Source organism: Lycium ferocissimum, chromosome 2 (assembly GCF_029784015.1).
Source record: "Lycium ferocissimum isolate CSIRO_LF1 chromosome 2, AGI_CSIRO_Lferr_CH_V1, whole genome shotgun sequence".
NCBI classification, from domain to species: Eukaryota; Viridiplantae; Streptophyta; class Magnoliopsida; order Solanales; family Solanaceae; genus Lycium; species Lycium ferocissimum.
The window spans coordinates 41,426,779-41,449,686 of record NC_081343.1 but is presented as its reverse complement, the minus strand read 5'-3'; the positions used below and the strand labels follow the sequence as shown (position 1 = coordinate 41,449,686).

At 36.5% G+C, this 22,908-nt stretch overlaps 1 protein-coding gene and 1 pseudogene across 1 annotated transcript; both read left to right on the top strand.

Annotated features, from left to right (window-relative positions):
• Nucleotides 1–4,444: 4,444 nt before the first annotated feature.
• Nucleotides 4,445–5,710, top strand: LOC132047599 (UDP-glycosyltransferase 90A1-like; annotated as a pseudogene).
• Nucleotides 5,711–21,122: 15,412 nt separating this feature from the next.
• Nucleotides 21,123–22,687, top strand: LOC132037861 (UDP-glycosyltransferase 90A1-like). The gene has a single exon (XM_059428497.1). It carries the CDS (start codon nucleotides 21,149–21,151, stop codon nucleotides 22,541–22,543), a length of 1,395 nt encoding a protein of 464 aa, XP_059284480.1. The 5' UTR covers nucleotides 21,123–21,148; the 3' UTR covers nucleotides 22,544–22,687.
• The last annotated feature ends 221 nt before the right edge of the window (nucleotides 22,688–22,908 follow it).

Here is a 22,908-nt window from a genome sequence, read left to right as displayed (position 1 = left end):
GACAGAGCGTAGTGAGTAAAAATTATTTGAGGGTAAAATAATTTGCAGGGCTAGGATGACGCCACGTGGCAACAAGCAGAAGTATAATTATCCATAGTATAACCGTAAGGGTATAATTGGCCCTAAATAGAACGAAGGGTATGAATGAACTATTTTTTAAAATTCAAGGGTAATTTTGGCCCTTTTCCGTATAATATATATATTATAGAATATAATAAAAATAGATAGATACAACATGAAATGCTCTACGTACAATTTGTTAATGTTATGTTGATCTTCCTTTGACATTAAAAAATAAAAGGGCACTTACCTCTGCTGCAAATTGTTCTTTTCTAGAATACTCTTGAGTGAATGTAGATCAGCCGAAATAATAGTAAAATTTGAATGGAGAAAGCTAGATAAGGTAAAAGTAAATTGAGAGTGAGCAAGAGTTAGAACACGTGTCTAGCAGGAATGAACACGTGTTTGACATTTGTGGTCCCTCCCATGGTACAACTTATATAGCTTATTTGTACAATTGGTAGATGCTGTGTTCGTACCCCAAAAGTCCCATTTCTAATACCAAAAAAATAAATATAGTAGTAAATGTTTATGGGCTCAATTACAGTATGTACCTAAAATGAAGGTAAGGAAACGAGTCCGCGACTTAAGTAGTACAAAAAATAAAAAGTTGAACCAAACTAATGCAAAAAAAAAAAAATGACATTAGTAGTATTCACGCACGAAATTCGTGCGTGAAAGGACCAAACCGCAAAAATACGATTGAAGGCCTTTCCTTGCACTAATTTCGTGCGTGAATAGGAATCTGGTAGTTTTAGTCTTGTGGAGCATAGATCGGCTTGCGTACCTTTTTTACTTACTTGTCGATCTTACCTACTGTGTGATGATTGGAGCTCTCCATCATTAATCACAAAACTTTAATTATTATTTTTTTGGCAGAGAGTGTTCTCTACAAAAATAAATTAAATTATGTAGCTTTAATTCAAATTAATTCGGGCCTGAAGTAGGTACGGATATCGACTGGAAAAAAAAAAAAAAAAACTAGATAATTTACGAATTAAATGTGCACGTGTTCGATGGGTTTGATGGGTACACTCGAGTCGCGACGAAGTAGTACAAAAGATAAAAAGTGTATGAAGTTTTCATATCCGTACAAAAAATTATTCCTTTTTTTTTTTTTGTCTTCTGCCAAATTTTAACAAAATGAAAAAATACCTTTTAAAAATTATCCCGGTTTTTTTTTTGGGGGATATCCAGCCCTTCAGCCCCCAAATTTAAGAAATTTAAAACTACATAATTTTTTATTTTTTTAAAGAAATAAAAAAAAAAATAATAATTAAAAATTTTGAAATGATAATCCAAACAAACTGGGGTAAAAATCAAGTAATAAAATTGGCTTGGCTGAGTTTTCTAAAAACTTCCCCAAAAGACCCTAAACCTTGGTTTTTCCACGCCGAAATTCGTGCGTGGGGAACATACTAAACCGTATTTTGCGGTTTGGTCCTTTCACGCACGCCTTCCTACTAATGTCATTTTTTTTTTTTTGCACTAGTTTGGTTCAACTTTATTTTTTGTACTACGGTCGCGGACTTGCTGAAACACACAACTGTGCCTTTTCCCGGTTCACTATTAAAAATAATATGAGTCTCATTATTTTCTGCGGTTCTTGTGTTACAAATTATGCTAGTGTTGTTATATGTTTCCAATTGTGTCGTTTATCTTCTGAAGAAAAAAAAAAAACTGTTACATAAATCTCTTATAAAACAAAAGGGCCACAAGGAGTACATAAGACACTAGCTGCAATAATACAGAGGGCACACAGCTGGCTAAAAAGAGCCACCGGTTTATCACTCTTAATTACTCCAAAGACATTTCTCTTCAGTGTACCTATAAATTCAGCCTTAACCACAAACTCCAAGCATCAACTTCAAAGCCAACAAATCTACCTATTAAAAATAATAGTCTCATTATTTTCTGCGGTTCTTGTGTTACAAATTATGCTAGTGTTGTTATATGTTTCCAACTGTGTCGTTTATCTTCTGAAAGAAAAAAAAAATTGTTACATAAATCTCTAATAAAACAAAAGGGCCACAAGGAGTACATAAGATACTAGCTGCAATACAGAGGGCACACAGCTGGCTAAAAGAGCCACCGATTTATCACTCTTAACTACTACTTTTTAAAAGTACTTACTATTTGAAAAGCTAGTTCGAAAAAATGCTTCTCAAAATAAACAGTTTTTAGATACTTCCATGAAACAGGCTCTTAAATTGCACATGGTGTTCAATTGAATATAGCAATAAATTAAGAATCAATCCCACTTTACCCCCCCTAACATTTATGAGTTGGGAAACAATAACCCCTTCACATATTGAATGAGAACGATAACCCCCTTATGTAATATTTTCTGGTGAATTTTTTTTTTTTTGAATAAAGTTCTTTTTTTTTCTTTCTAGAATTAAATTACAAAAATATATAACTCTTACTATTGGCCCATTCACCCATTCCATTGAATTTAATGTACTTATCTTTTAGGATATAACAACTACTTGAAATAATTTGTTAATAAATTTCAAGTTATGTGACATTTGTTTTATCAATAATTTTTCATACTATATGTTAATAACAAATGTTGTATCAATAATTTTTATTCCCTAATTTTAATTGGTTGGATATAATTGGTGTTTAAAGTTTTTAAGTTTTTGAGAAAAGATTGTATGAGCTAAATTTTGGAAAATTGTTGGTTTTCTCTTCAAGAGCTAAGCTATTTAGGACATCTTTCAAACCATTCAATAATTCTATTTAGGACATATAAATCTCATTCAACGGGTGCGTTTTATGCCAAATTACAAATTTTGTAAAATTCTATTCTCCGTCCCAATTGATATGAAAACTTTGGCTAGACATAGAATTTTACAAATAATTAAAATTTGCGGTCTAAAATAAATTATAAAATATTTGTATGACTATAAATCATCTTATTAATAGTGAAATGAAAATTTTAAATTTAAATTACTCCCTCAGGTTCAAAATAAGTGTTCACTTAGCCTTTAACACACCCTTTAAGAAAATACTAACTCCTAACTTGAAATTTATTAACAAATAATTTCAAGTAGTGTAATTTCATAAAAGATGAGTAAATTATTTTCAACGGAATAGTTGAATGGAACAATAATAAGAGTTATATATTTTTGTACTTTAATTCTAGAAAAGAAAAAAAAGATCTTTATTAATAAAAAATTAAAAAAAAAAACTCACCGGAAAATACTACATAAGGGGATTGTCGTTCCCATTCAATATGTGGAGGGGTTATAGTTTCTCAACTCTTAAATGTTAAGGAGGTAAAATGGGATTTACTCATAAATTAAGAACCAGGATTTATGCTTTTTTCAATTAATAAAATAGTGAAACCTCATACGTATCTAGTTACTCTCAAAAAGTAAAGTAACTACGTATAATTTTAATAGGGATAATTTCAGCGATCGTCACTTAAATTGACTTCGTATCATCATTTAAATTGACTTCGTAACACTAACCTCTTTCATGGTTTACAATAACCTTTCTTATTTTAATGTATATGAAATAGTTCTTTTAACATATTTATCATTAACGTAAAAAAAAAAAGACTAGTTTGCCCCTTGTAATATACTCTTTTTTAATTAGTTTTATAAATATATTTAAGAAAGAAAACATTTCCATCACCTGTTACTTGAAATGGAGGAAGCAAAAATAAAATAAAATTGGAGGACGCAAAATTCATGTAAACTCAAAAGTCAAAATGCATAAAATCAGACCAAGACATGAAATGCGTTCTTTCACACACTCAATGGAATAGCTTTTTTCCATGACATGCGCTATCACAGTCAATATGATTGAAATTTATATGATCTTTAAAAAATAAAGTTGTTATGGCTTTTTACAGCCATTTGAGGGCCTTGCTGGTTGACCATAGCTTATAAATTGTGAACAGCTTAACATTCTAGGGATGAAAAGGAATATTCTTTTGTTAAACATAGCACAAAATTAACTAATATAAAGATTATATTGGAAAGGTCAATTTAGTCAAGTTATAATATTTGCATTAACAATAAATAGATCAAAATAAATGTTACTAAAAATAAAATAGAAGGTAGACTTAATATTATACACGTATTCTAATGAATTTAAACTAGAGGGAATGTTTCTAAAATTATGCCTTTTAAATATTGCATAAAAGTCCATTGGGGTTGGTTATAGTTTGAAAATTTAGCTGATAGCTCAATTAAGCATTTGGCTGGAACCATTGAAGATGCCAATCCACGCGTCGTCATATGTCCTACTCCATTAAATTCTCCCTGTTGTCATGTAAGATAAATAGTCTTATATTGATTGGCCAAATACTAGCCATTTATTGATTGTTGTAATCAGTATAATTATGAGTGATTTAGGAATCAAACATCAAGAAATGGCTTCTCTTCTTTCTAACAATACTCATGTTGTTTTGTTCCCTTTCATGTCCAAAGGCCATATTATTCCTATCTTCAACCTTGCTCGCCTCTTACTTAATCGCAACATTTCCATCACCATCTTCACCACTCCTACAAATCGTCATTTTTTCTCCGATTCCCTTTCGGATACCAACATCAATATCATCGACATCTCTTTTCCACAAAACATCCATTCCATTTCCATCAGGTGTCGAGAACACTGATAAACTTCCATCCATGTCCCTTTTCCACCCTTTGCCAGCGCCACCAAGTTGATGCAACCGTATTTAAAACAAGCCTTAGAATCTCTTCTACCAGTTACTTTTATGATCACTGATGGCTTTCTTGGCTGGACTTACTCAGCAAACAAATTTGGTATCCCAAGACTCGTTTATTACGGCATGAGCTCATTTTCATCAGCTTTGTCGCTTTCAGCTATGCCAATTCTTCGGACAGAAGAGTCGCATAATGAGCTGTTTGAAGTTCCTGATTTCCCGTGGATTAAACTGACTAGGAACGACTTTGGTTTACCCTTCAGAGAGTGTGAACCCATGGGTTCCCTTTTCGATTTTAGCATGGAGGCGGTCATAGCGACCTCTAAAAGCTATGGTCTAATTGTGAACAGCTTTTACGAGCTTGAACGTAGACTACTATAACCGCATGCATCGCTAGTCCTAAATCATGGTGTGTTGGACCTTTTTGTACGGTTCACGTGCCACCAAAAGGACAAAAAGAGAAGTTAAAAAAAACCTTTGTACTCAAATGGCTTTGATGGAATGCTACAACAGGGGAAATCGGTTTTGTACGTGGCATTCCGGACTCAAGCAGAGATATACAAGGAAATTACAGTTAAAAGAAATCCACAATCGTGTGGATTAAAACCTCGAGTAGATTAAACTACTCAAAAATGGAGGTTCAATCTCAGACCTCCATGAAAGTACTTTGAGCTTTGCATATGGAAGAAGAAGAAAGAGACTTGAATTGGGGTGTTGACAACTTATTTTTGACCTCTCATAATTTATTTTAATTATCCAGAGTCTTTGAATTGGGGTATGGTCAGGTAAACCGTCTGATTACTCGTACTTAAGAATCTTTGGATGTCCCGCATATTATCATGTAAGTGATGGAAAACTAGAACCTAGAGCTCGAAAAGTTTATTTATGGTATATGCTGAAGGGGTAAAGTGACACGAAATATGGATTTTAGATCCTCTTAAGTTTGCAATCAGTAGAGATTGATGAGTTATGGTACGTTGTAGTTTTGATGATTTGACAAACACAGGGACCGGGTCTTTGATCGGGTCCCACAGGGCACTATACGAAACATGACGGTGGTAAGGCGTAACCTTTGTTGGCGCGAGTCGTCGGCTGACATTGACTATATGTATGCTAGGAACTAATAGCTCTTGGGAAGTTACCATCCATAGTCACATGTCTCTCACATGCTCTCTACCTTGGTCTCATATATCTACAACATATTGGGATTAGTTGAAAATTATATTTCTCTTAAGTGCAGCCGCCACCCCTCTCAAGGTGATCTCAAGAAAAAAGCTCCAATAATCAGAAGGACCAGTTCCATTTGAAGATGTTTTAGGTCCTTAGTTTGTTGAGAGTCTTTGTATTTTGTTCTATAAAATTGTAAACCTACTCTTCTCTTTTAAGAAGCTGTTTGTAGGTGCTTGAATTCTAAGGGGTTGCTTGTAAGAAGCTTATCTTTACAAGCCTTTGAGCGGTACACTAGGCTAGAGTTAGTCTAGGTGTATTAGTTTGAATTCTCGAAAGAGTGGTTTGTAAGTACATTTTTACTACTTAAGCTTTGAGAGGTACACTTGTCTAGAGGTAGGCAAGGTGCGTTAGTTTTGCTTAGCTAGTGGTAGTCAAGAGTTGCTTACAATAGGGACATTGTAAGGGAGAGGAATTACGAGCTTAATTCCTAGGTTGTAATCTGAACAGTGCTCAGTTTAGTGAAGTTGAAAATCCTACTGGGGTAGGTTGTGGTTTTTAATACCTTGAGCAAGGAGCTTTCCTCATAAATATCTTGCCTTATTTGCTTTCTATCATTATCTGTGAAAATAGCTTAGGGACCAGGTCCCTTAGACTGTTTTGGTGAACTTTCAGGTGGCAAACTCAAAAAGGGTGAACTCATAGGTTCTATCAATTGGTATCAGAGCAGGTTCTTTTTAAAAGAGTAATACCTAGAAAGGATCCTCGTCATGGCTAGTTCACCAAACATGGAGAAAGGAAAATCTATCATAAGAGGAAAATCTATCACAAGACCACCAAGGTTCAATGGAAAATTTTATGAACGATGGAAAGCAAGGATATGGGATTTTATCTTGTCAGAGAACCTTGAGTTGTGGTACATTATTTTTGTCGGTCCTCATGTTTCTGCCAAGGATTGTGAGGCTGAAGAAAAGACAGATCCAAAAGAAAAGAAGACACTCAGTGATACTGACAAAGAAGCCATACAAAAGGATCTCAAAGCCAAGAAAATCCTTATTCGCAGTCTTGGGTCGAAGAGAGTATAATTTCATTTCCTTCGCAAAACGGCGAAAAGATCTACGGGATGTTCTCAAAAACATCTATTAAGAATGCGGAGAACACAAGCAACTCAGAATTGAAAGCTTACCACAAAGTATAATTTCTTCAAAATGAAGAAATGTGAGTTTGTTCATGATATGTACACTATATTCTCTTCCATCATTGAGGAGCTTCGTTCCCTTGATAAAGTCATTGACGAGCATCTCTTAGTCCGCAAACTGCTGTGGGCGCTGCCAATTTCATGGGAAGTGAAAGCTTGCACTATTCTTGAAACCATGGGTTTGGTAGAGCTGACACTCGATGAACCAGTCAATGACCTCAAGATCTATGAGTTAAAAAGAAAAAATGAAGAAAACAAGAAGCAAAGAAGGAAGAAGAAGAAAAAAGGTGTTAAATCAGAAGAGAAAAATGACTCAAGTGGAGATGAATTTGAAATGTTACACATCACTGAAGGCATGTAAAAGTTAGGAAGCAGCAGTAGCAATGTCGAAGAAGAAAAAGAGAAGTACCAGATCCCGGAGGACAAGCTCAACTCAAGAACGAAAGCCGACACCTTGGTTGAGAAAGCTTTAGCTGTTTGGAAAGACTCCTCCAATAAATCTGAAAATGGTAGGGATGCGGGGAGACATCCATGATGGACAACGATAATGAAGATTCGGATATAACTCTAACCTTGCCCCGGTGGCAAGATTAGAAGATGAGAATAACAAGGAAGAGAGTATATCTCTCGGACCGGAAGAATGTAGTTGGACTCATTATGATCATGTTGGTCATTTTGAGGACTTGAGTATAGAAAAAGCTCATTTGGCACGGAGAAACAGAGAGAATGTTGAAAGCAAACCAAGACGTCAGGGACCTAGTCCTAAAACAAAAAAGAGCATGTTACCTGCATGGACAAAGAGATATCTAGTTCATCCTTTCTATCATTACTTGGAACCCAAACTAGTTCGGGTTCCTAAGTTCTATAAGTAATTGGAGGTGAGGTCTCGAGTGAGAAAGGAACAGTCAACAAAGTGTGGTAAATATGACTGCTCTGAGCGCAAAACTGAAGAAATGGTTAATCTTCTCCCACTCAAGGCCTTGAAAGGTGCGAGTGTGTCGAGTGGTAACATGAGGAGATAATGCACTTTTTATGTGAACAAAAGTCGACAAGACAATCTCTCATGGATTTGAATATGCGTACCATGCAGAAGGGTTGAATTGCAAGTGTACTAAGATAGGCCAGCTACGGGGAGTTCAACATGGCTAATCTTATCTTGTCAATAGATAGATACTTGCTCCCTATCAATGATATAAATGAAAAGGATACAAATTTTAGAGGACCAGGTCCATATGAGATCGACAGCAAATGATAACAAGTGGTGTGCTAAAGATAAGACAAGGGTAATCTGTGTGTGCTCTGTCTCTAGAACTCCTCACTTTCTCTTTTGGGAAAAGAAAGACAAGACTCATGAAGATCTGTCAAGACAGTGCTGATGATAGGTGGTATTTTCATTAGGCTTATGCTTAATGAATGTGTGTTTGAGATCCTATTCTTAAGGATTCACTGTGAGCTGGTTAGTACAAGAAGGTCCAAGCTGAATTGTCTAAAGAGATCTGAGTGCAAATTCTTCTGTCTCAATGATCGTGAGAAAGACTTAAAAAGAGCTCAATTCTAAGGGTATGAAGAAATCCTCCTTGGAATTTTTAATGAAGTCCTCTGAAAAGGAACGAAGATCACAAAAGCAGAGGAGGATAGGGCGTAAGGCTGAGATAATAATTCAAGCAGAGGATAGTAAAGGAAGAAGGTACAGCCAGGTGTCCATAGAATGCAAAAGAACCTGGTCCCTTCAATTTATAGGACCTAAGGTTCCTAAGCTATCACCTCAGCTTGATAAGGTTGCTCACTACTCAAGGCAAGCACATTGAACATCAAAAGTTCCTCTTAAAGATGACTTGAGATGAGAGAAGAGAGGGATGTCCAGCTCATGGACAAAAGCTCTGAACAAGGGATGATAAATAAGAAAAATCGTCTTCTGTGTTTGCAAACTGGTAAACCATCAAAAGGCACCCTATTTCAGTACAATCAAGGATTTGCATAAGGGTTTAGGAGGGACGATATTAAAATCCTTAAAGTGTCAAGCAAATTTTTATTGTATCCAAAGGATAGAAACCACTTCTTGTCAGGAACAACACAAGCCTGTTGGATATGCTGAAGTCCCTTGAACTAAGTTCTTTATGAATTTAAAGAGCATTCATGGAGAGGAGTTGAATATGCAATCAGTGATGTCATCTAAATCCTTAAAGCGATGTTTGAGCTACATAGATTGAGTCAGTGAAGCTGTGGTTGTTCAAAATCATCTAATGGCTTCTCTATAAATTGCTACGTTGAGAAAAAAGGTACAATGCCGAAGTGTTTTTTTTTTTTTTGGAGATATCTAACTCATCCTTATGCCGTTACAGGTATGCTCACATGGCAATTTCAGGACAACCTAACATTGGAGACATTACACTCTTCAGAGTTTTTTCCTAAGCTGTCCTCATAAAGGTCAAGGGATCAGGTCCCTATGACTCAGGTTAGTAGTCCTTTCAAGCATTGACATACCTTTTGATTTTGCCTAAGTGCCATGTCATCATTAGTGCCCGCTTCTTTTTAAGCCAAACGTCTCTTTTCTCTAAACCGACCCGGTTGTAAAAGTACTTTTTTATCAAACCAATAGAAATCGGTTCCTTCCTCCCATATAAGCCATTTTACACTCATCATCTTTCCTTTCTCTCACATAATCCCTCAAATCCTAACACTATCAAGTCCTGCTTTCCTCTTCATCTCTTCGCTCAAAATACACCATGTCTGACCTTGAACCCTCATTTTCTGTTGGAGCAGAAATCAACCCCACTCTCTCACCTCCTAAAGAACCCACTCCAACAGACCCACTATCATCCTTTCTTTTTCAATAAGGTTATATTTCTACCATCCACAAACCTACTGTGCTTTCACCTAAACCAGTTGTTCATGGTCCCTTTAAAACTCAAGAGAAACAAAAATCAAAAGTTTTTATCTCTGAATCTATAAAACCCTCTTTGTCTGACAACCATGACTCTGACATCAGTGTCAAAACCGTTCATACCTCCCAACGTTTTGGTCTTACGGAAGAAACAGCTGATAATGATGATGAGATAGAGGTGTCAAGTCAAAACAAAGGTGCTAAAATCTATAGGTTAGCGTAGCTGACGCATGAGAATAAGGAAAGGGTTTTAAAAGAACAACCTCAAAAATCAGAAATTTCCAACCCCTTAACCAGTAGAGAAGAATTAGAAAGTTCCGTAAATGTCGATAATGTGATTGGTAGTTGTGAAAAAGAGGTAAAGTTGTCTATTGTTATTTTGATACCGAGTTTGAGACAGGAAGGGCTGTGTTAGGTGATGCAGCAAATGAAAGTGAGATAGTGAAAAAATCTAGTAAAAGTGCAGAAGATATTGCAGCCAATGAGGCTAATAATATTGCTAAAGTGAGAAGTGAAAATGTGGATGTCTCGTTTAGATAATCTTTCGGTGATAATCTTGATGACATCGTACGAACTATCGTAAGTGATATTGCTGAGAAAGAAGTGGTTGAAAGGGAATCTGAAAAAGTAAGTATGGAAACACAAGAGAAATCTGGAGAGATTGAGAAAAAGTTGGTAGAAAATGAAGTGGAACATAGGAACAATGGTGAAACAAAGTATGTGGACAAGGGACCTGGTCCAGAGGAACATTATTTGGACATTGTACCCCTGTCCTCCATTGTTGTACCTCTAGAAAGATGCTCAGGAAGGGAATCTGGTGCTTCAAAATCATCTGGGAAAGGAAACATTACCAAGAGTAAACATATTTCCAAAAATAAAGTGGTCTCACAGCCTAGCAAAAAACCTGCCAATATCAAACTCAGAACTCAAACACAACCAGACTCCACTTCTAAGACTGACAAAGAGAAGAGTCCAAAGAGTAGAAGAAGATTAGTGAGGCCAAGAGACAAATAAAAGGTGGTGAATGTGGTTGATAACCAAGGAAAGGAAGAATAAGAAGAGTCTCACCGGGAAAGAAAAAGCTCGAAAGAGAAGGTAAAATTGAGGAGTGAGAAAGATACCACTGAATTGGACAAGTCTCGAAAAATCTCTAAATCTCCTAAAAAAAAGAAGGACGTTGAAATTGAGGAAACAGGTCCATCCAAAAGGAAAAGGGTGGAAGTCAGGAAGGGACTTGGTCCTTCACGACAGGGAGCACTTAAGAAAAATGAAGAGATATTGAGAATCAAGAATCTGAAAGGACAAAAAGTGCTACTTGGAAGAATGCTTGATCTTGAAATAGTTGGACATCAGGGATTGAATGAATTGATGGGAATCTTGAAATCTCAACAATAGGACCATCTATTTCAAGGGCCTGCTCTTGCCTACGAGAAAGAGGTAGCAGATTTCTTTGTAAATGCTAGCAAAGACATCGACAACCATACCTTAGTGTGCAGAATTGGAGGAGTTGATTTCGCTCTGGATGAAACTCAACTGGGCGAGATTCTAGGTGTCCCAACTGAGGGAATGAAAATGCTGGGAAATGACAAGGATATCAAAGCCTCGAATGATTTCAAAAGTTTCATAATCAAGATTGGAGAGCAAGTGACCACCGATACTCGTATAAGAAGCAAATGAAGCCACACTATCGCTTCTTTTGAGTTGGTCAACAAGGTGGTATTGCCCAGAGCTGAGACAAGGTGTATCACATCTAAGAGGGATTTGTTCCTGATGGAGGTTTTGGATAAAGGACACTTAGTCAGTCTACCGTCTGTCACGATTGAGCATATGATAAAAGTCGTAAATACAAAAAAATGGCAAGCATGGCCTACCTTATGTCTTTCTTCTGACAAAAGTTTTTTATCACTTCAAAGTTGCTACTAGGAAAGCCACTAAAGGAATAAGGAAACTTATATTCTCGTTGAGCACATTAGAGGAAAGTGGCATTGTGCAAAAGAAAGGGGAATAGGAAGCACCTCTACTATTTCAAGTCTCATTGAGGCAAATGAGAAAATGTTAGCTGACATAGAGAGGCTGCAGGTTGAAAATGCCTTGTTAAGAGCAGGAAATGCTAAACTAAAGGCGGAAGGACCTGGTCCTAGAGAGACACAGACGGAAGAGGTTGCTAAGTTAAGAGGCAAAAATGAAAATCTGCAGCAGAAAGTTGGACAACTTCAGGAGCAGATCTTGGAAAATCACAGAGCTATAGATGCCAGGCTAGACATGATGCTCAAAGCTTTCAACCCTATCAAACCTGCAAACACATGATCCATCTCATTTTATCCTTTTTGGTCCCTTGCCTACCCCTGGTCCTAATTCTGTAAAATCTCTTTTTTTGGCCTGTAACGATGACTATGGCACTATGGCAACTTTATTTTGTATATTTATGCTTCATATTGATGCGCACTTGATGTTAATGGCCACGTTCTTAGGGGGAACATCAATTACAAGTTTGTCATCATCAAAAAGGGGGAAATTGATGAGTTATGATACGTTGTAGTTTTGATGATCTGACAAACACACCAAGGACTAGGTCTTTGATCAGGTCCCCTAGGCTCTATACGAAACATAACAGTTGGTAAACTTGCCGCACCGTTCAGTAAAGGCTATGAGCAGAAGACACCCGTATGTGTGTGCCAGAACTAATAAATTTGAAAGTTACCATCTATTGTCACATGTCTCCACACGCTCTCTACCTCGGTCTCATACGTGTACAACATGTTGGGATTAGCTGACCTAACACTTACAAATATGAAAATTATATTTCTCTCAAGTGAAGCCGCTACCCCTCTCAAGGTGCTCTTAAGAACAAAGATCCAACAATCAGAAGGACCGCCCTATCAAGATGCTTTAGGTCCTTAGTTTGTCGAGAGTCTTTGTATTTTGTTCTATAAAATTGTAAACCTACCTCTTCTCTTTTAAGAAGTCGTTTTGTAGGTGCTTGAATTCTAAGGGGTTGCTTGTAAGAAGTTTATCTTTACAAGCTTTGAAATGCTTATGACACTAGGCTAAAGTTAGTCTAGGTGTATTAGTTTGAATTCTCAGAAGTGGTTTGTAGGCTATTTACCTACTTAAGATTTAAGAGGTACACTTGTCTAGAGGTAGGCAAGGTGTATTAGTTTTGCTTGGCTAGTGGCAGTCAAGAGTTGCTTACAATAGGGACATTGTAAGAGAGAGAAATTACGAGCTTAATTCCTAGGTTGTAATCTGAACAAAGGCTCAGTTTAGTGAAGTTGAAAATCCTACTGGGGTAGGTCATGGTTTTTAATACCTTGAGCAAGGAGCTTTCCTCATAAATATCTTGCCTTTTTTACTTTCTACCATTATCTGTGAAAACAGCTTAGGGACCAGGTCCCTTAGACTATTTTGGTGAACTTTCAGGTGGCAAACTCAAAAAGGGTGAACTCATAGGTTCTATCAGAGATGCTACTTTTAATGAGACATCTATGCTTGATCCTGGAAAGACTTCTATTGACTTTGCGCAGGACGAAAGTACTTACACTTAAACGGAGGAAAATGTGAAACTCACCGAGCAGAGGATGCGAGTGACTCGGGTGGAGGTCGGATAATGAAAAAGCTCACACAGTAGTACCTAAAGGTGAACCATACAGTATAGCTACTAGAAGGGACAAATGAACTCCGAAGCCTAATCCAAAATATTATCCTCATCCTTCGCAAGCTAATCTTGTGGCCTAAGCATTACCTATTGTCGAGGATGAAATAAAGGATCTGGAACTCTCAAGCTATACGTGAAAGTCACTATGTGTGGTGAAGCTGATCAACGGCGTTTAGCCATGGACCGAAGATGGAGTCTCCACACAAGAATCCGGTATACGTGGATTTGGTGAGTCTACTAAAGAGGAAGAGAGAAATTTGGTTGCAAATGGGTCTTCGGAAAAAGGATAGCATTCGGTGTAGAAGATACTAGATACAGAGAGATTGGTTACTAGGGGCTTTTGTTCGAGAAGGAGGAATCGACTACAATAGATTTTCTCACCGAAGCAAGCATAGCTCAATTCCTGCTTTGTTACTAGCTTTGGTTGCCCATTATGACTTGAAGCTTCATACCTCGATGTCGAAGACATTCTTACATGGTGAACTTGAAGAAGTGATCTTCATGAATCGACTGAGGGTTTCCTTATTGAAGGAAAAGAAGACCGTGTTTGTCAATTGAAGAAATCTTTGTATGGTTTGACTTGATCCACCACGACAATGTACAAGAGATTTGTTGCGTTCATGATTACTAAAGGTTTCTCGAGAAGTGCATTTGATAGCTGCGTGTATTACATGATGGTATCTGTTAATTCAAATATTTATTCTTGTTATATGTTGATTATATGTTATTATTTGCTAATAGTATGACAGAGATAAATGATTTGAAGAAACTACTAAGTAAGGAGTTTGACATGAAAGATTTAGGTAAAGCTAAGAAAATCCTTGGAATGGAGATTCACAGGAAGAACGGTGAGGTACATCTCTCACGGAAAAAGTATATTGAGAAGGTAGTTTAGAGGTTTGGCATGAATAAATGTAAACCCGTTACTTTACCGTTAACACAACATTTCAGACTTTCTTCTTTGATGGCACCGCAATCAAAGGAAAAGGAAGTTCCTTATTCTAGTGCAGTTGGTAGGATTATGTATGCTATGGTTTGCACTCGACCTGATATTGCTGCTAAAACGAGTGTAGTAAGTCGATTCATGTCTAATCCTGGGGAAGAATTGTTGAATATTGAGATATCTTAAGGTTCTTCAAACGTTGGTCTAACTTTATAGGATGAGAAATGAAGGCTTCTCGGTCCTTGGTTATGTGGATTACGATTTTGCACAGTGATCTTGATAGAAGGAGATCAACAACGGCTATATCTTTACTACTTGCGGTGTAGTGCCATAAGTTGGAAGGCAACTCTCCCGATAGTTTCTTTATCCACAACATAAGTTCGAATATATGGCGTTACGGCAAGAAACGGAGTGCTATATAGTTGAAAGGTTTGGTGTCGAGAATGAGTAGTGGTTCAACATGAACCAACTCTAAAATGTGATAGCGTAGTGCTATTCACTTGATAAAAAATCGGAGATTCCATGATCGCATCAAACACATTGATATCGGATTCCATTTTATTCGTGATGTTGTTGAACAAGGCGCGGTTAAAGTCTTGAATGTTGATACAAAGGACAACGCAGTGTTGACGTGTTGACCAAGTGGTTCCTCTTGTCAAGTTCGGTCATTGTATGAATTTGGCAGAGTTCGCATCAACCGCGTAAGGATGGAGGAGAACGGGACGGCAAGGTAGAGCTACTAGAATGTACAAGGTTTGATTAGGTTCTTGTTTCCTACACGGAGTTAGCTCACGTAGGCTTAGAGACATTGGGCTTAATGCGTCATATGGAAGCTCGAAATTCATCTCAAGGTGGAGATTGTGAAGTTGAAAAGATATTCAAGCCAATTCCTACTCGAAAGGAAAGAATAAAAGGAAACTTTTTTCTTTGTTGGTTTTCGAGTGTTATTGGGATTTAGATCCTTTCTAGTAAAGGATTAGACCTAGTAGTAAACATGCATGCTAGCTAGAATTTATTAACACTCTGTTTGGAACATTGTTACCCATTGTATTGTATTATATTGTTACCACAAAAACAATGTTTGTTTTGATTGTTATTTAAAATGTATTGTATCGTATTGTTAAATTAGTCGTTACGTAACAATGAAAAGCCCCATTTTATGTAACAACCGATTTGGTGTTATCCCATTGTTACCTAATTTCTTTTTCCAATTATGTCCTTACTTAATATTTCATAATCCTATTTTTTTCCTTTGCCTTATATTATTTAACTCCACCCAAAAATCCTATACCCCACGTCTTTTACGTAACTCCTCGTCTCCTACAGTTTGGCTCCTACGTCTTCTTCCTTCTGTTTATCTGCTCCTTGTACGTCTTCTTCCTTCTTTTATCTCCTTCTACGTTTTTTCTTTATTGTCCTCGCTCGTTTCTTCTTCCTTCTTTTAATTTTATATGTTTGCTTTTTGCTCGGGACTCGTGCCATAGTTTTGAAGTTACGGTAAGCTAATTCCATTCTACTTATTCCATTCTCATATGTTTGCTTTTTGCTCGGGACTACGCCATAATTTCATTAATTTGCTTGCTTTCTTGTTTTATTTTTTTGCATAGAATATTTTGCTTATTTGCCGTGCTTTCCCATCTTCGTTAAACCATGACTCTAGAATTGTGTAATACACCTATATGTGAATCTTCGGTTTACTTTGTGGGAAATTTCTCGTATTGTTCATGTTGAGTTAAATGCCAATGCAAATTTTACTTGTTGATGTTGCTTGTTCATTGTTCATCTATGTGAACAATGTGTTTCTTTAAAAACCGAAAAAAATCGAAAAACCCAAATAATCGAAAAAGCGATAAAAACCAAAACGATAAGCTAGAGTACATGATTTTACGTGAACATGTTGTTGCCCGAATAAAGGCATTTTCGCAACACATGTTTATATTCATATTTATTTTAGCATCTTACGTAGTTTAATTAGTTGATGCGTCTCACTTAATTTTATTATAGATGGTCGATCGAATAATCAAGATAATAGGCAAATATTGGGACAAGTGAGCTCTTTTAGCATCATACGCTTTCTCTTAGCATTTATTTGGTTTTGGAATTATGCACGTGAAATTGAAAATGATCGACGTACGATCACACATGCCATACGCCTTGAAAGAGAGCAAGTTAGAGATGAACTATTGAGTCATCTATTTTCTTCAGAACTTTGTCGTAATATTTTAAGAATGACCCCTTCGGCTTTTACCGGTCTCTCTCGTGAGATGTTAGTTAGAGATGGAGGTCTTAGACCAACACTTCGAGCTACGAGTTGAAGAACGTTGCGAAAACACTTTTTGTTAGCACGTAATGTGACAAATCGCGAACTAATCTTTCATGTTCGACGATCGGGGAGTCGGTCGACAATACTTTTCATGTTGTCTACGAGCTATATTGGGGCTATATGAAATATTTATTAAACAACACGATGGATCCCAAGTTCCTTAAAATTGCCAAAGAACCAAAGATTCTACCCATATTTTTAAAGATGAAAGTAGTTATAATTTTACTCAAACTTTAGCAATGTCAAGATTGTTTGCATGTTCATTGATTATTATACTATCGGGATTGTATTGGTGCAATTGATGGAACACACGTACGTGTTAAAGTTTCACAAAAGTGAAGCACCAAAATACCGCTGGAGGAAAGATTATCCAACACGGAATGTATTAGCTTCGATACTCATTTGATTTAAAGTTCACATACGTGTTAACAAGGGTGGAAGCGTACAACATCCGATTCAAGAATTATGAAAGAAGCGCACTAAATAGACAAGACCCATTAAAATTCCGTGTTGGTAAACGTTATATAAATTTGTCTAGACATAGATATACGTGATGAACAAATAATTGAATCTTTTATTTGTTTATATTTGGAAAATACTACCTTGTTGATCTTTGGACTCATGTTAAGAAGTGGGCTTATTACACCTTATAGGGGGAGCGATATCGACTTGAAAAGAGTATTCAAGAAATCCGCCCCTCGAAATGCTCGTGAATTATTTAATTTGCGACACGGTTCTTTGCGTAATGCTATCGAACGAGCATTTGGAGTTCTTAAAAAAGAGACTTCCTATAATTTCTAGTTCAACGGAGTCCTCATATGGTATTGACACCCAAAAGCTTATTATCTTTGCATGTTGTATTTTGCACAACTACTTAAGAGGTGTAGATCCAAATGATGAGTTACTTGCTCAAGTTGATGCGGAGCTTATGAATGATAATGATGTGCGTAGAGAACTTCCAAATCATCCTAGGAGAGCACCGAGGAATATAGAAGAAGTGGGAATTGATTCGAGATAACATAGCAAAAAATGCTAAGGGATTAATTACCAAGATTAATTTTATTAGATAAAAATTCAAATGAACTTTGTGTCACTATTATTCATTTGATATCATTTGAATGTAATTTTTGATGCTATTATTTGATTTATAAACATTTTGTGTCGTGCATTTTACTTTATCTTATAACACTTATCAATAACTATGTGTGATGATGTTTTCTTTAATTATGTCTTATGAAAATTTATCTTAATCTCCGTGGTTGTCAACATGTCGAAAAGTCAAAGGCATCCACCTCAAGCGATACAAATGTTTCGTATAATAACATGTGTTTGGTCAAATGCTATGGATGACACATTAATTGATGCATTGCAATAACGAGCAAACACGTGGGAATAGAATTGGTGGAACTTTCACTACACACGCACTAGACAACATATTGAAGGAGCTACGATCAAAATTTCACGATAAATTTATTAACAAGGAGAAAATTCACAACCGAACGAGTAAATTAAAACTAAATTTTTAAATGCTATGACACATTTCAAATGGGGATGAGCGGGTTTTCATGTGATCCCCATAACAAATATGTGGGATCAACTTTGAAGTATGGGACCGGTAATTCGTAAATTCATGCGATTACTAGTTTATTAGTTTTGTTCTTATTTTCGTATGATAATGTTCGCTATCATTTTCTTGAAATGTATTCTATTTTTTATATATAGGCTAAACTGCACTCTGCCGAGCGGAGACCATGTCAATTAGAAATTATGATAAGCTAATAATGTCTGTATGGAAAGGATGCGAGCCCGGAAAGCATGCGGGGATCGGACCGTAGATATGTTAAAAAGAGGTGCTGCTCGTAAAAATTTGAAAAGATCAAGTACTAGTTCGTTGACTATTGATGAGGTAGATGAGATGATTTCAGTGAATCTTGCCGTTGGAAAACACCGGGAACATGGACGGATAAAGCGGGAATCAACCAACTAATGGTGAACCTACATCGAATAGCTATCTAGAGACACCAACTCACTACCGGAAAATAAAAAGTCTAAACATGATCATCTTGATGGAATGGCCGACATGTCGAGAGGTGGGATGGACAATTTGGCTCATGCAATTAACCGACTTTCAACTATGCCTCCTATTCTGCGCGAACGAGATATGGCAAATGGTAAAGGAGATGAATTTGGAACGTCATACGAGCTTGATAAGGCTTATATAGTTCTTTGTAAAAAAGGTATACGTGTCGCACACCGACGGGATGTCCGGGAAGACGCAAGATTCTTTATTGACCATGATGTCACCCGAAGATTAAGTTTAGAATAATTTTATTTAAATTTTAAGTATTTATGATTTTGTGGACCGCATGAATACTTCGTTATTGACAATTATTTAGTTATGCATTTTAAGCTATGGATTATGTGAAAAATATAGGTATCGTGAGAAAATCGTTTGTGGGTGTCTTCAAACTTTCTATACCGAGTGAAATTTTAAAGATTTTGAGTGGTTAATGACGTTTCTTAACTATTTAGGATTGAATTTGAAATGCGAATTTGTTTGTGTCTAAGATCCATGCTTTTAATCATTATTGGTGTTTGGTAATCTTCTCGGGTGATCCCCGTCGCTTTTGTTGCCTCACCAACAATATTTAAGATCTACCAATTTGGATATGTCCTAATACCCCAAATTATTAAACTTTGGAAAATGGAATTGAGGTTAAACTGGGTTCAACAATTATAATGGTGAGTTAATTCCGTGGTCTTCTTCAATTTTAAGTGTTTTGTTAATGGTCCGATATTATCCTATTGCACAATTTACATGCACTTAACTTATAGTTTAGGTATTTTAGTAAACTTACCAATTAAAAAATGCATTTGATACATTCAATCCAAACAAAAAATATGTTATTCTACAAAGCAAAGAAACGTCTGATCTATCCAAACATTGTATCTACAAAAAAAGACAAGACAATACAATACAAGATACAAACGGTACATTATGAAACAATGGGTAACAACGTTCCAAATGGGTAGCAGTAAGTAAAGTGGTAATATTTAACCCAAGAGTATTCAATCTTAAACCTAAAAGTATTCAATCTTAAACCTAAAAGTATTCAATCTTTTAACTTACTTTCTCCCTTGATATTAATAAAAGTCTCGACCGTTCTCCGTTGACTAGGATCACATCGATCCGAACCACGTTAATTACTGTGTTTTTATCACTTCCGCGCTAACAATTCTTAAGTAGGTCTTGACAATTCCATGTTTCTAATTTACCCCATTAGAAACGAAGAAATATATATGCATTGAAGCAAATGATGACATATACCTCACTAGTATTCTAATAGCTGTGAAAAAACAAATTCTCCAATCCAGAAAAGTTTGAAAATTTAGTTGATAATGTCTCCCTTAACTAATTAAGCATTTGGCCGAGACCATGGAAGATGCCAAGCGTCATCATGTGTACTACTATATTGATTCTCATCTCTGTGTAGTAGTTACATAGTCAAATTCCATTTGTTTATGACAAGTATATGTACAAATCGTGGCAATCAATCACAACGTACGATATCATTACATCATGTATCTTATATATAGGCATAACTGTATATATACTTATTTTAATCATAAGACGTGGGAGGTTACAAGGAACTGAGCTTAATATTTTAAGGAATGATAGATCGAAGTGGCGGAAAGTGCGCTGTCCTTTTCAATTAAACTAAACCTCTCCACCAGCAGAAGGGCTTTTGGCTGAAAGTTTTTTATTTTAAGGTGGAATTTGCAGTAGGTATGCAAAATATTAATAAAAGAAAAAAAAAGACACGCTAAACAGATTTCGGGTTCGTTTGATAGGTAACTGGTTAATGTTATACAGGCATTAGTCATGTAGAGATTAGTTATGAAGGAATTTATGTATATTTTATGCAAGAACAAGTTATGCAGAGTTTAGTTATTAAATGTATTTTCGTGGTTATTATTACTATATAAATAAAATAATAATATATATTCATAATAACATACTACGTGTATTTGTTATCTTGATTTAAATTATAGATCGAATGCGGGTATCGATTTTATACATCGATAAACAGCTCTGCTTAGCTACTAAACGTGATAGCATAATTCACCTCCAAACAAGCTGCAAAACGAATCTACTAGACCAAGGAGATTGTATTGACTTTATGCTCTCATGTTTTATGAGAGTAAAGCTCTCCATTCAGAAATCAAACATCAAGAAATGGCTTCTCCTCATTCTACTATTCATGTTGTTCTGTTCCCTTTCATGTCCAAAGGCCATATTATTCCTATCTTCGACCTTGCTCGCCTTCTACTCGATCGCAAAATTTCAATTACCATCTTTACCACTCATGCAAATCGCCCTTTTTTCTGCGATTCCCTTTCAGACACCAACATCAATATCATCGACATCCCTTTTCCTCAAAACATTGAAGGAATTCCACCAGGTGTTGAAAGTACTGATAAACTTCCATCCATGTCCCTTTTTTCTACCTTTGCCAACGCCACCAAATCCATGAAATCCCATTTCGAAAAGGCCTTAGAGTCTCTTCCGCCAGTTACTTTTATGATCACTGATGGCTTTCTTGGCTGGACTTTAGACTCTGCAAATAAATTTGGTATCCCAAGACTCGTTTATTTTGGAATAAGCACTTTTGCCACGTCCTTGTCGCGTTCCTCTAGTGTTCTTCTTCGGACAGAATTGTCGGATGATGATCTGTTTGAAGTTCCTGATTTCCCCTGGATTAAACTAACTAGGAATGACTTTGACTCACCCTTAAGAGACCGTGAACCCAAGGGCTCGCTTTTCGAGCTTCGTGTTGAGACAGGCATTGCCACCTCTAAAAGTTATGCTCTACTTGTCAACAGCTTTTACGAGCTTGAATCTCTTTATATTAACTATTTTAACAGTAAATTTAGTCCAAAAGCATTGTGTGTCGGACCATTTTGTGCAGCGGTCGAGCCACAAAAATCACAGTTGGAAAGGTTAGAGAAACCTTCATACATCAAATGGCTTGACGGGATGCTAGAACAGGGGAAATCAGTTTTATACGTGGCATTTGGGACCCAAGCGGAAATATCTTTTGAACAATATAGGGAAATTACAAATGGATTAGAGAAATCGGAAGTGAACTTTTTGTGGGTAGTCAGGAAAAGTATAGATGATGTCAATGAGGGGTTCGAAAACAGAGTTGAAAACAGGGGACTAGTGGTTACAGAGTGGGTTGATCAAAGAGAAATCTTGAACCACGGGAGCGTTCAAGGTTTTCTAAGCCACTGCGGTTGGAACTCAGTGATAGAGAGCATATGTGCAAAGGTGCCAATACTGGCATGGCCAATGATGGCAGAGCAACACCTAAATGCAAGAATGGTGGTGGAGGAAATCAAGATTGGGCTAAGAGTTGAGACGTGTGATGGATCAGTGAGAGGGTTCGTCAAGTGTGAAGGTTTGGAAAAGCCGATAAGGGAGTTGATGGAAGGAGAGAAAGGTAAAGAGGCAAGGAAGAAAGTGGAGGACATTGGAGAAGCAGCCATTAATGCAGTCAAAGAAGGTGGATCATCATGGAAAATGTTAAATGAGCTTATTCATGAATTAACTGCAACAAGACAGGTCTAAATTGTGTTTTTCTTGTGGGAGTGGACTACCTTCTCTTTAGAAATAAATTTGAGTATGTTGTTGCATTTTGATCTTTTCTTTTCTTTTCTTTTTTTCTGTTCCAATGAAATTGTTAAAATCGTATGAGGACCCTTTGGATGTCTGACCATTTTATGCTCCAAAAGTGAAGTTTAGAAAACTATCAATCTGATCATAGGGCTGCAATTGCGGAAAACGACTTCAAAATGGAGCTGTCTGTATTAATTGAGGATTTAAGCAGACATTGGTACCTGAATTCAGTGAATATGTTGGGCCTCCGGGGGAATTTTTTGTTTATAATTTTTTTATTAAATAGGGTGTAGCGAAAGGGGAAATGAGGAGAGATT